Below are 13,037 nucleotides of genomic sequence, written 5' to 3' on the forward strand. Positions count from 1 at the left end.
CGGAAACGGTCGATGTAGATTTCATTATGGTTGACGCATATTCTCCATACACGGCCATCGTCGCCAGGCCTTGGCTGCATGCTTTGGGTGCTGTCCCCTCGACTTTACATGTTAAAGTGAAATTTTCCTTGGGTGGATTGATTGAAGAAATTCTTGGTAGCCAATCAGTAGCAAGGCAATGCATATCGGCCGCAGTGCTGCATTAAGCCGAATCAGAATCCTCGACCTCGGCTGTGGAAGACTTATAGCAATTAACAACTCTGGATGTGCCCGGTGCGGTGACAGCAGACAAGGCCACGTGTGTAGAGTTGAAAAGATTTCTCATAAATGATGACCCCGAAAGGTTCTTTCAAGTTGGGATACGGCTACCACACCAAGAGAAGATGGAATTGATGATGTTTTTGAAAAACAATATCGATGTTTTTGCATGGGATCCCTATGAGGCTCCGGGGGTTGACTCAGGTTTTATTTGCCATCATTTGAACGTTAACCCTTCCGTTATTCCCAAGAGGCAACTACCTCGGCGTTCTTCGAAAGAACATGCCAAGGCCGTCAAGGAAGAGGTGCTCAAGCTCAAAAGGGCTGGGGCTATTAAAGAAGTTTTCTACCCAGAATGGTTGGCGCACACTGTCGTAGTAAAAAAGAAGAGCGGAAAGTGGAGAGTATGTGTGGACTTCACAGACCTGAACGAAGCTTGCCCAAAAAACTCGTTCCCGATATCTCGCATCGATCAGCTAGTGGATGCTACAATTGGGCATCCTCGGATGAGTTTTTTGGACGCCTTCCAAGGTTATCACCAAATACCTTTGGCGTTGGGTGATCAGGAGAAGACTGCCTTCATTACTCCTACGGGGAATTATCACTATAAGGTGATGCCATTCGGTTTGAAAAATGCAGGGGCTACTTACCAAAGGATGATAACCTGGATGTTCGAATCACAGCTTGGGAAGACCATTAAGGTATATGTGGATGATATGGTAGTGAAGAGTAAGACAATACCTATGCATGTGAAAGATTTGGACGACACCTTTCAAACATTTAGGAAGTACAAGCTGCGCCTTAACGCCTCAAAGTGTTCTTTTGGGGTGGGCTCCGGAAAGTTCCTAGGCTACATGGTGACTCATAGAGGAATAGAGGTAAATCCAGCACAGGTCAGAGCCATTCAGGGCTTGCAACCACCTCGGAATCCGAAGGAAGTTCAAAAATTGACCGGGATGACTGTTGCTCTCAGCAGGTTTATCTCTCAGTCCGCTGATAGGTGTAGACCTTTTTTTCAATTGTTAAATAAGTGGATAGGATTCCAATGGTCCGAGGAGTGCGCTTTAGCTTTTCAGCAACTTAAGGAATATCTTTCCCGGCCACCCATCATGTCTCGGCCGGAGGTCGATGAAATCCTGTTTGCATACCAAGCTATAGCTATCCATGCAGTCAGCTTGGTTCTGATAAGGGACGACATTGGAGTACAAACACCAGTTTATAATGTTAGTAAATCTTTGAATGAAGCTGAGGTGCGTTATTTGCCTTTGGAGAAGGCAATTCTAGCCGTAGTCCATGCTACACGAAAGCTTCCTCACTACTTCCAATCCCACACCGTCGTGGTTTTGACTTAACTACCTCTCAAGTCAGTATTACGAAGTGCTAACTACTCGGGGAAGGTAGCCAAGTAAGGAACTATTCTGGGAGCTTTCAATATCAAATATATGTCGCGCATCTCGATGAAGGGCTAGGTTCTCACTGATTTGGTGGTAAGTTCGCTGAACCATAGTTAGGAGAAACTGCAAAGAAGTCGCACATGGATGAAAAATCAGTTGGCATGATCACGTGCAAAGGGCCTCCAGTTTGGAAAGCATATGTTGATGGGGCGGCAAACTAGAGGGGATCAGGCGTTGGACTTGTTTTGGTATCCCCTGAGGGAATTACCTTTGAGAAATCATTGAGATTAGCGTTCCCGGCCACTAATAATGAGGCTGAGTACGAAGCTGTCTTAGTCGTTATGGATATGGTCCGGAGAATGGGGGAAAGGCAGTTCATATGTCCTCGGATTCTCAATTAGTTGTGGGCCAAGTGACGGGGACCATGGAGGCTAGGGATCCAAGAATGCAAGAGTACCTGACCCAGGTCAAATGTTTACAATCCAAGTTTGATTTTTTCATCCTTTCGCATGTCTCTAGAAGTGGAAACACGCATGCGGACTCGTTGGCCACTTTGGCGACGTCCTCAGCTCAGTGTTTGCCTAGGATTATCCTCGTCGAAGACTTGTTGAAACCGACTTTAACCACCACAAGTGCCATCCATATCCATCTGATAAGGCCCGGACCTAGCTGGATGGATCCCGTAGTTTCTTTTCTAAAGAGCGACGTTCTGCCCAAGGAGAAGTTTAAAGCAAATAAAATTCGTCGAAAGGTGCCTCGATTCTGGTTGTTCGAGGATTAGAAGCTGTATAAACGCTTCTTTTTTGGACCATACCTGCTATGTGTACATCCTGAAGCGATGGAAGCACTTTTGGAAGAACTGCTTGAGGGAATTTGTGGAAGCCATACTGGGGGGAGATCCTTAGCCCATAGAGCTCTGACTCAAGGATATTGGTGGCCCAATATGCAAAGAGAAGCTCAGGACTACGCAAGAAAATGTGACCAATGTGACCTGCTATGTGTACATCCTGAAGCGATGGAGGCACTTTTGGAAGAATTGCACGAGGGAATTTGTGGAAGCCATACTGGGGGGAGATCCTTAGCCCATAGAGCTCTGACTCAAAGATATTGGTGGCCCAATATGCATAGAGAAGCTTAGGACTATGCAAGAAAATGTGACCAATGCTAGAGGTTTGCTCCCAATATTCATCAGCCTGGTGGTGTCCTTAATCCTTTGTCTAGTTCTTAGCCATTCACTCAATAGGGACTGGATATAATTGGGCCTTTTTCGAGGGCTGTGGGAAACAAAAGGTGGCTACTCGTGGGAACTGATTACTTTACCAAGTGGGTTGAAACTGAGCCTTTATCAAATATTAGGGATATGGACACCAAGAAATTTATCTAGAAGAACATTATCACTAGATTTGGGGTACCTCGCATACTTATTTCAGATAATGGCGTGCAATTTGATAGTAAAGTTTTCAGGAAATATTGTAATGACTTGGGCATTACAAATAGATACTCCACTCCAGCTTATCCTCAGGGAAATGATCAGGCCGAGGCCGTTAACAAAGTTATAGTTAGTGGACTTAAGAAGAGGCTGGATGACGCAAAGGGTAGATGGGTAGAGGAATTGCCACACGTTTTGTGGACATATCGGATTACGCCGTGAAGATCCACTGGAGAAACAGACTTCTCCATGACTTACGGGGCTGAGGCGGTGATACCTTTGGAATCTAGGTTTCCTACATTAAGGATGAGTTCTTTCATCCCGGGAAATAACGATGGCCTCTTGGAGAAAAGCCTGGATCTGGTTGAGGAACGGTGAGAGGCAGCCATGATCCAAATGACTTATTATCAGCAGAAGCTCAAACGATGATATGATGCTCATGTTAAGCTAAGGCCACTAGCGCCTGGGGATTTAGTGTTGAGGAAAGTCATGGGTACTTCCAAAAATCTAGTGTGGGGAAAGCTAGCACTAAATTAGGAAGGACCATACGGAATCATTTCTGTAGCGGGCATAGGGTCATGTCGCTTAACTGATCTAGATGAAAAAATTGTACAATGCCCTTGGAATGTAAATAACCTAAAAAGGTATTATTATTAATGAAAAGCATTTTTGTCGTTCGTTTTTCAAATTATCATTATGTAACAATTCGATTTACTTATTACGAATATCAAACAGAAACTTGGTCATGCATGGTCCTCGGACCACATACCTCGTGAAAATTGATATCTTATTGATTGTTAAACAGAACCTTAATTATGTCAGGTCCTCGGACCTTCTACCTTGGGGAAATTAACATTTCAATTCGCTATTTCTAAATATCAAACAGAAACTTGGTTATGCATGGTCCTCGGACCACATACCTCGTGAAAATTGATATCTTATTGATTGTTAAACAGAACCTTAGTTATGTCGAGTCCTCGGACCTTCTACTTTGGGAAAATTAACATTTCAATTCGTTATTTCCGAATATCAAACAGAAACTTGGTCATGCATGGTCCTCGGACCACATACCTCGTGGAAATTGATATCTTATTGATTGTTAAACAGAACCTTAGTTATGTCAGGTCTTCGGACCTTCTACTTTGGGGAAATTAACATTTCAATTCGTTATTTCCGAATATCAAACAGAAACTTAGTCATGCATGATCCTCGGACCACATACCTCGTAGAAATTGATATCTTATTGATTGTTAAATAGAACCTTAGTTATGTCGGGTCCTCGGACCTTCTACTTTGGGGAAATTAACATTTCAATTCGCTATTTCCGAATATCAAACAGAAACTTGGTCATGCATGGTCCTCAGACCACATACCTCATAGAAATTGATATCTTATTGATTGTTAAACAGAACCTTAGTTATGTCGGGTCCTCGGACCTTCTACTTTGGGAAAATTAACATTTTAATTCGCTATTTCTAAATATCAAACAGAAACTTGGTCATGCATGGTCCTCGGACCACATACCTCGTGGAAATTGATATCTTATTGAGTGTTAAACAGAACCTTAGTTATGTCGGGTCCTTGGACCTTCTACTTTGGGAAAATTAACATTTTAATTCGCTATTGCTAAATATCAAACAGAAACTTAGTTATGTCGGGTTCTCGGACCCTCTACTTCGGGAAAATTAGCAGAAACCATATCTCATGAGTGTTGATGTGTTGATGAGCCACAGTAAGTTTGATGGATTGCTTTATGCTCCAAACTAAATGCTAAATTAAGTTTTAGATTGTGTATTGCTGTATTACATATATTATGGTTTTGAGGCATAATTTACATATATATACTAAGTGTATGTACTTTTATTTAAAGTTACTGCTAATCGAAATGTTGTAAAGACTTTACTATGTATTAGGGGGTGGAGTTAATTGTTCCACTTATGTAATTTTGCGCTAAGGAGAAGCGAATTAGTATTTTTGTACTGAAGGTTGAAAGTCAGTTGAAGATCAAACTTTTCCAATTTCTCATTAATTTTGTCAAGATATACACTGGAAATGAAAGCCCTAATACAAAAATTATTACATGAGAAAAGGGGAGGGAGTCCTAACTGGCCTAGGTCTTAAACCTTGGTGGGGGGTCCTGCTTGGATGTGCTGGTAACCTCTTTTGCTTTGCTGTCCTCCTCTGTTTGTTTTAGCTTCGCTTCGAATGAGGTCTGAACTTGTTTCCCTTTATCTTTTGCCACTAGTGGAGGAACATTGGGCTCGGCATTCTTGCTCGGAGGCTTCTCGGCTTCGTCGCCTTGTTCCTTCTCTTTGTCAGAACCAGCAGGTTCTTTAGGAGTTGGAATGGGCTCTGGAATCATGGATGGATGCGTTGAAGGTGCTGTCTCGTGGGTAGGTGCGACAGAAGGAAGCTCTTCGAGCACTTAGATGTCCTGAGGAAGCCAAATGTTCTCAGGTTTCCTCAACTCGGAAGTCGTGGGAATCCCTACCACATTTAGAGCTTCTGCCCACACTTGTTGGCAGTACTCCCTGCATAGCTCGGCGAACTCCTCTGTCAATTGATTTTCTGTCGCCTCAACCCTTTCTTTGTAAGCAGCCTTCTTGGCAGCCTCCACGCTTTCCTTAAGGGCACGAGCCTCTTCCCTAACTCGAGCAAGCTCCTTCTTCAGGTCAAAGTTTTCTTGTTGAGCTTTGGACAAGTCCTCGTCCTTTTGACGTAGAAGTTTACATTGCTCCTCCACCTGAGTTTTCATCGTTTTAAGGCTGGCCTCGGCACCATCTCTCTCCCTCTTCTCCTCTGTCAGCTGCTTGGTTAGGTTCTCGTTCTCCGCAAGGGCTTGGCCTAAGACCTTCTCGGTCTCCTGTCTGACCTCAAGTTCAGCTGCAGCCTTCTTCCGAGAGTCTTCCACCCACTTTTCTGCAGCAAAGACTTCTTGTATGGCCTGCGTTAAATTATTAAAAAAAATGCATTATTGTTCAAACGAATCCAAGGTACGTATGAACGATTTTTCGCTAAAACGTAATAAAAGTAGTAAGGTGGGGGTAAATACGAGACACTCACCAAAGCCAAGTCCCTTTTGAGAGAGAAAAAAAGATGTGGTTGAGTCATCTTGTCTAGGGCATCCATGTCCTTTGGTAGGGGAAGAGGCCGTTCCAAAGCCTCAGCCAGGTGATGAGCGTGTCCTTGCTGGAACGCCCAGATGTTGGATTGGCAGGAGATTGGGGCCCCATCAAGCTTCAGTTCGAGAGACCAGTTGGCCTGTGTACGTCGTACCTCGGCCAGGTCACAGTTCTCCCCACTCTCTACCGAAGAGGCACGTCCCTTACCTTTGCCTACTTTTTGTTGTTGTTGTTGCTACTTTAGTTTCTTCTGCCTCTTCATATCTGCCTCCTTGGCCTCATTTTCCTCTTCTTCTTAGGCTCCAGAATGGGAATCTTAGGATCAGAGGGAGGAGGGGGTGGTGGCAGAGGGGGAGGGATCTATGACTCAACCGCGCCTTTTTTAGAGGCTTTCGTGCCCCTCTTAGACATCAGCTTCCTAAGAGTAAACATGTCGTCTTCCTCGGAGCTAGAGTCGGGTTGTGTTATTATTAAACCCTTTATGCCAAAAGTTTCTGCAGGCACGTGCTCTTCGTCTGAGAGGATGACGAGTTGGTCCTCTCGAGGTCTCTCAACTTCTTCAAGGCGAAACTGGTCAATTTCCTCGTCCAACGATTGTTGCGAGGATGCAGGTTCTTCTCGGATGGCTGTTGTTTGGAAATGTGTCGAGAGAGGAATTGTTGCAATGGGGCGAGAGTATAGGATAATGGAGGGGTCGTCCGGGAGTTCGTGGTCAGAAAGAAAGTCTCGTCGTGAAATATCTATCATTTTGCATCATTGGTCTCTTGTGGTGATCACGTTGTCAATCTCTTGGAAATCATCTGATAAAGGATCGTATCCTAATATCAAATGGGCTGCTCTCACTTATAGGTCTTCACTAACAAACACTTTGGATAGAAGAACGCAATTGAGGTCCGCGACGCTGCAAAGACTTAGACGCGGCCGTACGTGTTGTTTATCTGTGAAAAACATCCGAGGAGACGAGCATGGTTAGATCAGCAATAAATATCAAAGAATGGTGTAGTAATACGCAATGTAACCAACAACGGTAAAGTTAATGGGACTAAGTCACAGGTTAGGGAATCTAACTCCTATAGAGTCACACCTGGGTCTCCCCATTCAACTGGGCAGTGAGGACCGTCAGTTTTTCGAGGTGATAAGATAGTCGTTTTTCATGCCTTTGTTGGATTTGGGAAGACAGGATATGAGCCTAACAATGCTAGATTTGGATTTAAGGTAGTATCCTACGCTTTTAAGTTTATGGCACTCGTACATGTAAACGACGTCGTGCCATGTGAGGTTCAGGCCCATTTGTTCATTTAAAGCGTCAACACAACCTAAGACTCTAAACATTTGGTGTGCATTGATCTGGGCATAACCTATGGTTACGTAGGTATTCGCTGGTTACGTTTCTCATGGGAAGGGTCATCCCACCTTCTAGGAATGCGATTATGGGGATGATAACTTCTCCCTCTCTTCTAGCGTTACCTATGGCTTCTACTGGACAATATCTCAAGCCTACGTCTTGGGGAATATGATATTTGGCCCGAAAACCCTCCATACCGACGTCGGTATCTACTAAACACTTAAATCTACCCATTTTGTGGGAGTGAGAATGAAAGTTTAGAGAAGGGGAGGGGTCTAGTTGGTGGCCGAGGACAGAAGCCGAGGAGAAATGAGTAAAGGAAGTTGAGAACTTACGGGAAATAGTTAGGCGATTCTTCACGAGCTTCTTGAGAGGAAAGAGAGTGAGTAACTCTTAGACTTGATTGATTTCTGAAAGGATGGATGGAGATTCGGTTTCCTAGGCGTTTTGGCGTGTGGGAGGCGGCCTCGAATCAGAATTATCCTACCCAAATTTTTAGAGTGAACCCGGACCGTTGGATGCATATCTCACCGTTGAACGTGAGGAACAAGACGTAACTTGCAGTCATTAATGCGAGTGTTCCTGGTTTCGAAGCGTCAAGGACGGTTTTAAAAGAACGAAAGGACCCCTACACGTGTGGCGGTATGCAAAGTGTGTGGAGGGTGCGCTGTTGGTTCAAAACTCCATTTCTCTCCTTGGATGGGGGGAAAAATGAAGTTTTGAGGGGCTATTGTGGGGGGTAATAATGCTTAAATGCACATTTGGGTCTTGAGCCTGGTTTGTTGGTATAAGTCTGTTCAATCAGAGTCTTCGAGGTCCACAGGCCAGTTCGTGCTACAAGGGGCAGAGGAATTGTCCGAGGAGGAGTATCTCCTCGGACGGGCCCAGTAAAGGCCATGAGACGTGCTAAAGGATTTAGAGACAGAATTCTGGAAGATCTGTTGGGTAAAGGCGTGATCCAAGCACTCGTTAGAAGGAGGAACATGTGAGAAATATCTGAGGAAAAAAGCTGCTACCACTGCATTAAAGGCCCTGCATCTACCTCCCTGGCCGCATTAATGGAGAAATGACCTCTGAACAGTAATATTCAGCCTTCTAGCTATTATTTGAAGACTTCAAGAAGGTGGTGGATGGGACAAGTATCTAAGAGGAAATCTATGCTACACGTGGGAGAAAAAGAAGAGAAGAAAAGGGATATAAGAGGACAGGAGCAGTATGAAGAAGAAAAAAAAAAGGAAAAACTGAAAGACCAATTGTAATCTTTTGCTTAGAGAAAGAAAGGCAATACAAGTGGTCCTCGGCTTACGTCCAAGGAGAGTTTTTTGTCATATTCATCTATTACTTGCATAGATTGCGGCATTCTAGCCTGTTTATCAACTCTCCAATATCCCTAACCTAGATTTCAAACTCATACTCTACAAATTTCATTGTATAAGACTCTTTGGGCCTGGGTCCATCTAGTGATTGGATCGGGTACAAATTATACACTTACAGTTGGAATAATGGCAGGAAAGGAAGATGAAGTGATTGGGTCACAAGAAGATATTGGAGAGTCTTAAGATTTTTTTAGCAAAAAAAGAAAAGAAAAAAGATAATGACTCATATGCCACTTATCAGTTTGTAAAAGCACATGTAATAAACTGTAAAAGATGTACAAGTTGTAAATAATTTTGTAATTTTCAATTAAAAATACCACATCATAAAAAAAAATGACAACTCAATATTCCATTAACCATGTAAGCAATACTTTTAACTGAAATTAACCAAAGGACTAGTACCACACATTTTTAAAATTTGAGAGACTAATAGCGTTTGCTTGAAACTTGAAGGACTAATTACGCTCACAGGGTAAATTTTAAAGACCAATAGTATAGTTTCACCTAAATATTATTTCATACCAGTAAATAGATTAAGAGTCTGATTAACAAGTGTGGAAGTACATTGATTAAGGTTAAGTTTTTTATTATAATCAATGAGCTTTTTTTAGAGAATCACATAATATTTAGTTAAAAAGGTATTCATTTATTTTATTTTTTTGTTACTTCTCAATGCAATGAAATCCGTTTAATTCCTCCTTAACAAGTGCAATTGAGCACTTGTTTGTTAATATATTCTATAAATTAAATAAATAGTCAGTCATCATCACTCACCAACCAATATCATATATGTTCATACCTGCGAAGTTTACATGCATGCATTTATGATATAACTTAGTCTCGATCATCAAACTGTTTCATTATTGAGTGTAATGATAACAAATCAAACGGTTCTAACTTCTAACTGACCACATAAATGATTAATGTAGGGGGAGTTTCTTATTTTAAACTATGTAATAAATAATTAAGGAACTTTAGATCACATGGGTGATGAATCACAACTTTTGACTTATGAAATGAATGATGACGATATTGCCTTTTCGACAATCGTATTATTTATTTAAGCAACTTATACAGACAACACATGTATCCCTTTCATACGGTGTAGTTCACTAGTTCGTATAGAAATGATGATTAGAGCCCTTAATGTGGCCTCACCGCCCTGCTATGTTGACTGTTGAGTGAAGCTGAGATAGTGCGGTGATAATAATTGAGGTTCCGCTTCATACGCGGTTATTATAGCTGGCTGGTCTGACTTCCGTATCAAGTTGCTTTCTCCTCCTGAGCAAGTTCTGTACTTTGAAAAGTTCACACCTTGTGCCTTCCTCGTTGCCAAATTGTTATAATAATATTATCTTATCATGCATGGATCTACCATGCGAATAATGGCAGCACATCAATTCAGCTCCGTACTCTGTTCTGCACTCATCAGCTTGGCTCCTTCCTTGCCCCATGCATTTCCAATGTCTCCTTTCTTTATGAAAAGGCAGAGTAAAATTGCGCCTCAATAGCGAATGCCCATTATAAACAAATAAGTGAGACATCACTTGTTTATGACTTATTAGATACTCTTTGTTGCACTTTTCTATACACAACTTATAGAATTGTGATTTAAAAATACAATTTTATTTATAATTGCGAAAGGGTGAATCAATGATTTAAAAATATAGATTCATAATTTTAATTGAAATTGTGTTTTTTGATGTGATATTATGTGTCTCATATACACGGTGTATAATTAACTAACTATCATTTCTTTTTATTGAAAATGTTATTCTTTTGACAAAAAGAAATGTTAAAAGGTTAGAATTTTTTTCTTTTTTTATTTAACTTTTTTAATAACTTGTAAGACAGTAAATTATGATGATTTGATTAATTATATTTTCATGTACAGTGCTACAATATGTAGAACGCTATCTCATATAGGATTTGCCACTCACCTCATTCTGACACAATACAATATAAAGAAAACTCAAATCATGTCTAACACACTATTTATAGTAACCTATAAATTATGTTTCACTTCTACTGTAGTTAATAGTCTAATTAAAGAAATTTTTTATGGGAAAAGAAAAAAAAAAACAATTAATGTTTTGACAATTTTTTTCATTTTTCATAAAAAGAGGTGTTAAAACTTTATAAAATGGATTATTAACTAATGCCTAAAGTCATTCTCAAAAAATTTAATGCCTAAGGTCATTCGTTAATATGACCCTTTATTATATACATACTAATCATGATATATAGTATTTAACTGTTATTTAAAAAAATTATAAAAAATATCGTGACATTAAATTTTTGGACTGAACTAAAGGTAAAGGTAGTATAATTATAAAGCTGCAATTGGATGTCGGTTAATTTCACACCAAAAAAAAAATGTAAACCAGATTCAGATTGTCTTAAAACGAACAGCTTCAATCGGCTTTTTCCCCATTTCCCAGATAGCCAAGCCAGCCAGCCAGCCAGACAGCCAAACGCGTCCGCGGGCTCCACCTCTAATTCCATATTTCCTTTCCGTTTACTTAACAGCACACCATGCACGCAGTTCATTAATTGCTTCTTGCTCTATATATGTACGCTCGTTATGTATTTGAGATATCTCATATATCAGTTACATTAAGGAACAAAGCACAAGGTACATAACCAAAGACAAAGCAAGAGGATAAGAGATTGTTCCTCCAAATCGATTTATAGTTAAAGAAGAACAAGAAGAAGCACAAGTAGAGGTTTATCAAGAGAAGAACCATGAGGAGTAGCATTGTGAAGAAGCTGTTGTGCTGTGGAGCTAAAAGCTTCCCATCAGAGTCCTCATCAGACGACGCTGTCCCGGAGGGTCATGTTCGTGTCAACGTTGGAAAAGACATTGTTTGCAAATTCGAGATGGAAGCAAACTACCTCAACCATCCTCTGTTCGAGAATTTGCTTCGGCTCTCTGAGGAAGAATTCGGGTATTCCTACGATGGAGCCTTGAGGATAGTTTGCGATATCGATCTCTTCCAATACCTTCTACACCTCCTTAAGACCAGCAATCCCTCTGCCCATTACATGGAACTTCCTGATCTCATTTCCAAGTTCTATAGCTCCAATGCCACACATTTACCTGCTGATCAATAACACATACATACATACATACATATATATATATACACTAAGTATATTCATGTTTCTCTCTACTTTTTTCTGGGGGGTCATCAATTTTTTTTTTCATTTTTTGGACTTTCTTTATAGATAGGGAATTATATTCTGTCTTGAATACACATTCTTGCTATGTTCTTTGACATTACTTTGTTGTAATATTTAATGCTCGAAATACAACGAGCTAACAAACAACAACCAGCATTAATTCCTTTCGAATTTCGGGTTAATGGAAATTTCAAAGTAGAAGATCATTATGATGGAAAGGGCGTGAATAATGAATTACCTCACAATATCTGTTGTCCTATGTCAAAGACACGAGGATGCGCGTGAGCCGTGGTGCTCGCAATGCAAGAGGTAAGTTTCTGATGCTGCAAATGATGCAATCTTCGGCACCCCTCCAAGAGGAATGGATGAACAAAGGCGAGGTTGTAGCAGTTAAAAAAGAAGAAGAAGGATAATACTATAGTCATTATAAATTTTTGTAAAATATTTACAAATTGATGTAACAATAAATGTGATGTGATTTATAAATTTTTTAACATCATAATGAATGAATGTTGAAAAATTTTATTTTAATTTTTTTTGTGTGATAAATGTCACATATGTTTATAAGTCTTAATGTAGTTAAATTTATAGTACCAAAAAAAATTTTGATAAAATGATTATAAAAAATAGTTATAGTTACTTCTTCTTTTTTTTGAAGAATATATAGTTACAGTTACTTAAGCTTATAAATTCTTCAATTAAATTTAACCATGTGATTGTATTGGTCAATAAATCACATGGTTGAATTTAATTAATTGTTTTTTGGGAAATATTCTCATTTTGAGTATTTTCACTTTATGTTTTGTTAATCACAAATTGTGGTATCTTATATATTATTTTTCTTTCCTTATAAAATAACCAATATTTAAAATGAAAAAAAAAAAAAACAAACAAACACATGAGATATTGCAGTTAATGAAGTATAAAGTA

At 40.1% G+C, this 13,037-nt stretch overlaps 1 protein-coding gene across 1 annotated transcript; it reads left to right on the forward strand.

The window, feature by feature from the left end:
• The first annotated feature begins 11,545 nt into the window (after positions 1 to 11,545).
• LOC142629080 (auxin-induced protein 15A) lies at positions 11,546 to 12,510 on the forward strand. Its single transcript, XM_075803071.1, has one exon. It carries the CDS (start codon positions 11,670 to 11,672, stop codon positions 12,036 to 12,038), a length of 369 nt encoding a protein of 122 aa, XP_075659186.1. The 5' UTR covers positions 11,546 to 11,669; the 3' UTR covers positions 12,039 to 12,510.
• Positions 12,511 to 13,037: the final 527 nt, after the last annotated feature.

Source organism: Castanea sativa, chromosome 1, assembly GCF_040712315.1.
Source record: "Castanea sativa cultivar Marrone di Chiusa Pesio chromosome 1, ASM4071231v1".
Classification (NCBI taxonomy): domain Eukaryota; kingdom Viridiplantae; phylum Streptophyta; class Magnoliopsida; order Fagales; family Fagaceae; genus Castanea; species Castanea sativa.

Bases quoted from the DNA above. Each gene is read 5' to 3' on its own strand.
- LOC142629080 (XM_075803071.1), top strand. From the start codon at position 11,670: ATGAGGAGTAGCATTGTGAAGAAGCTGTTGTGCTGTGGAGCTAAAAGC.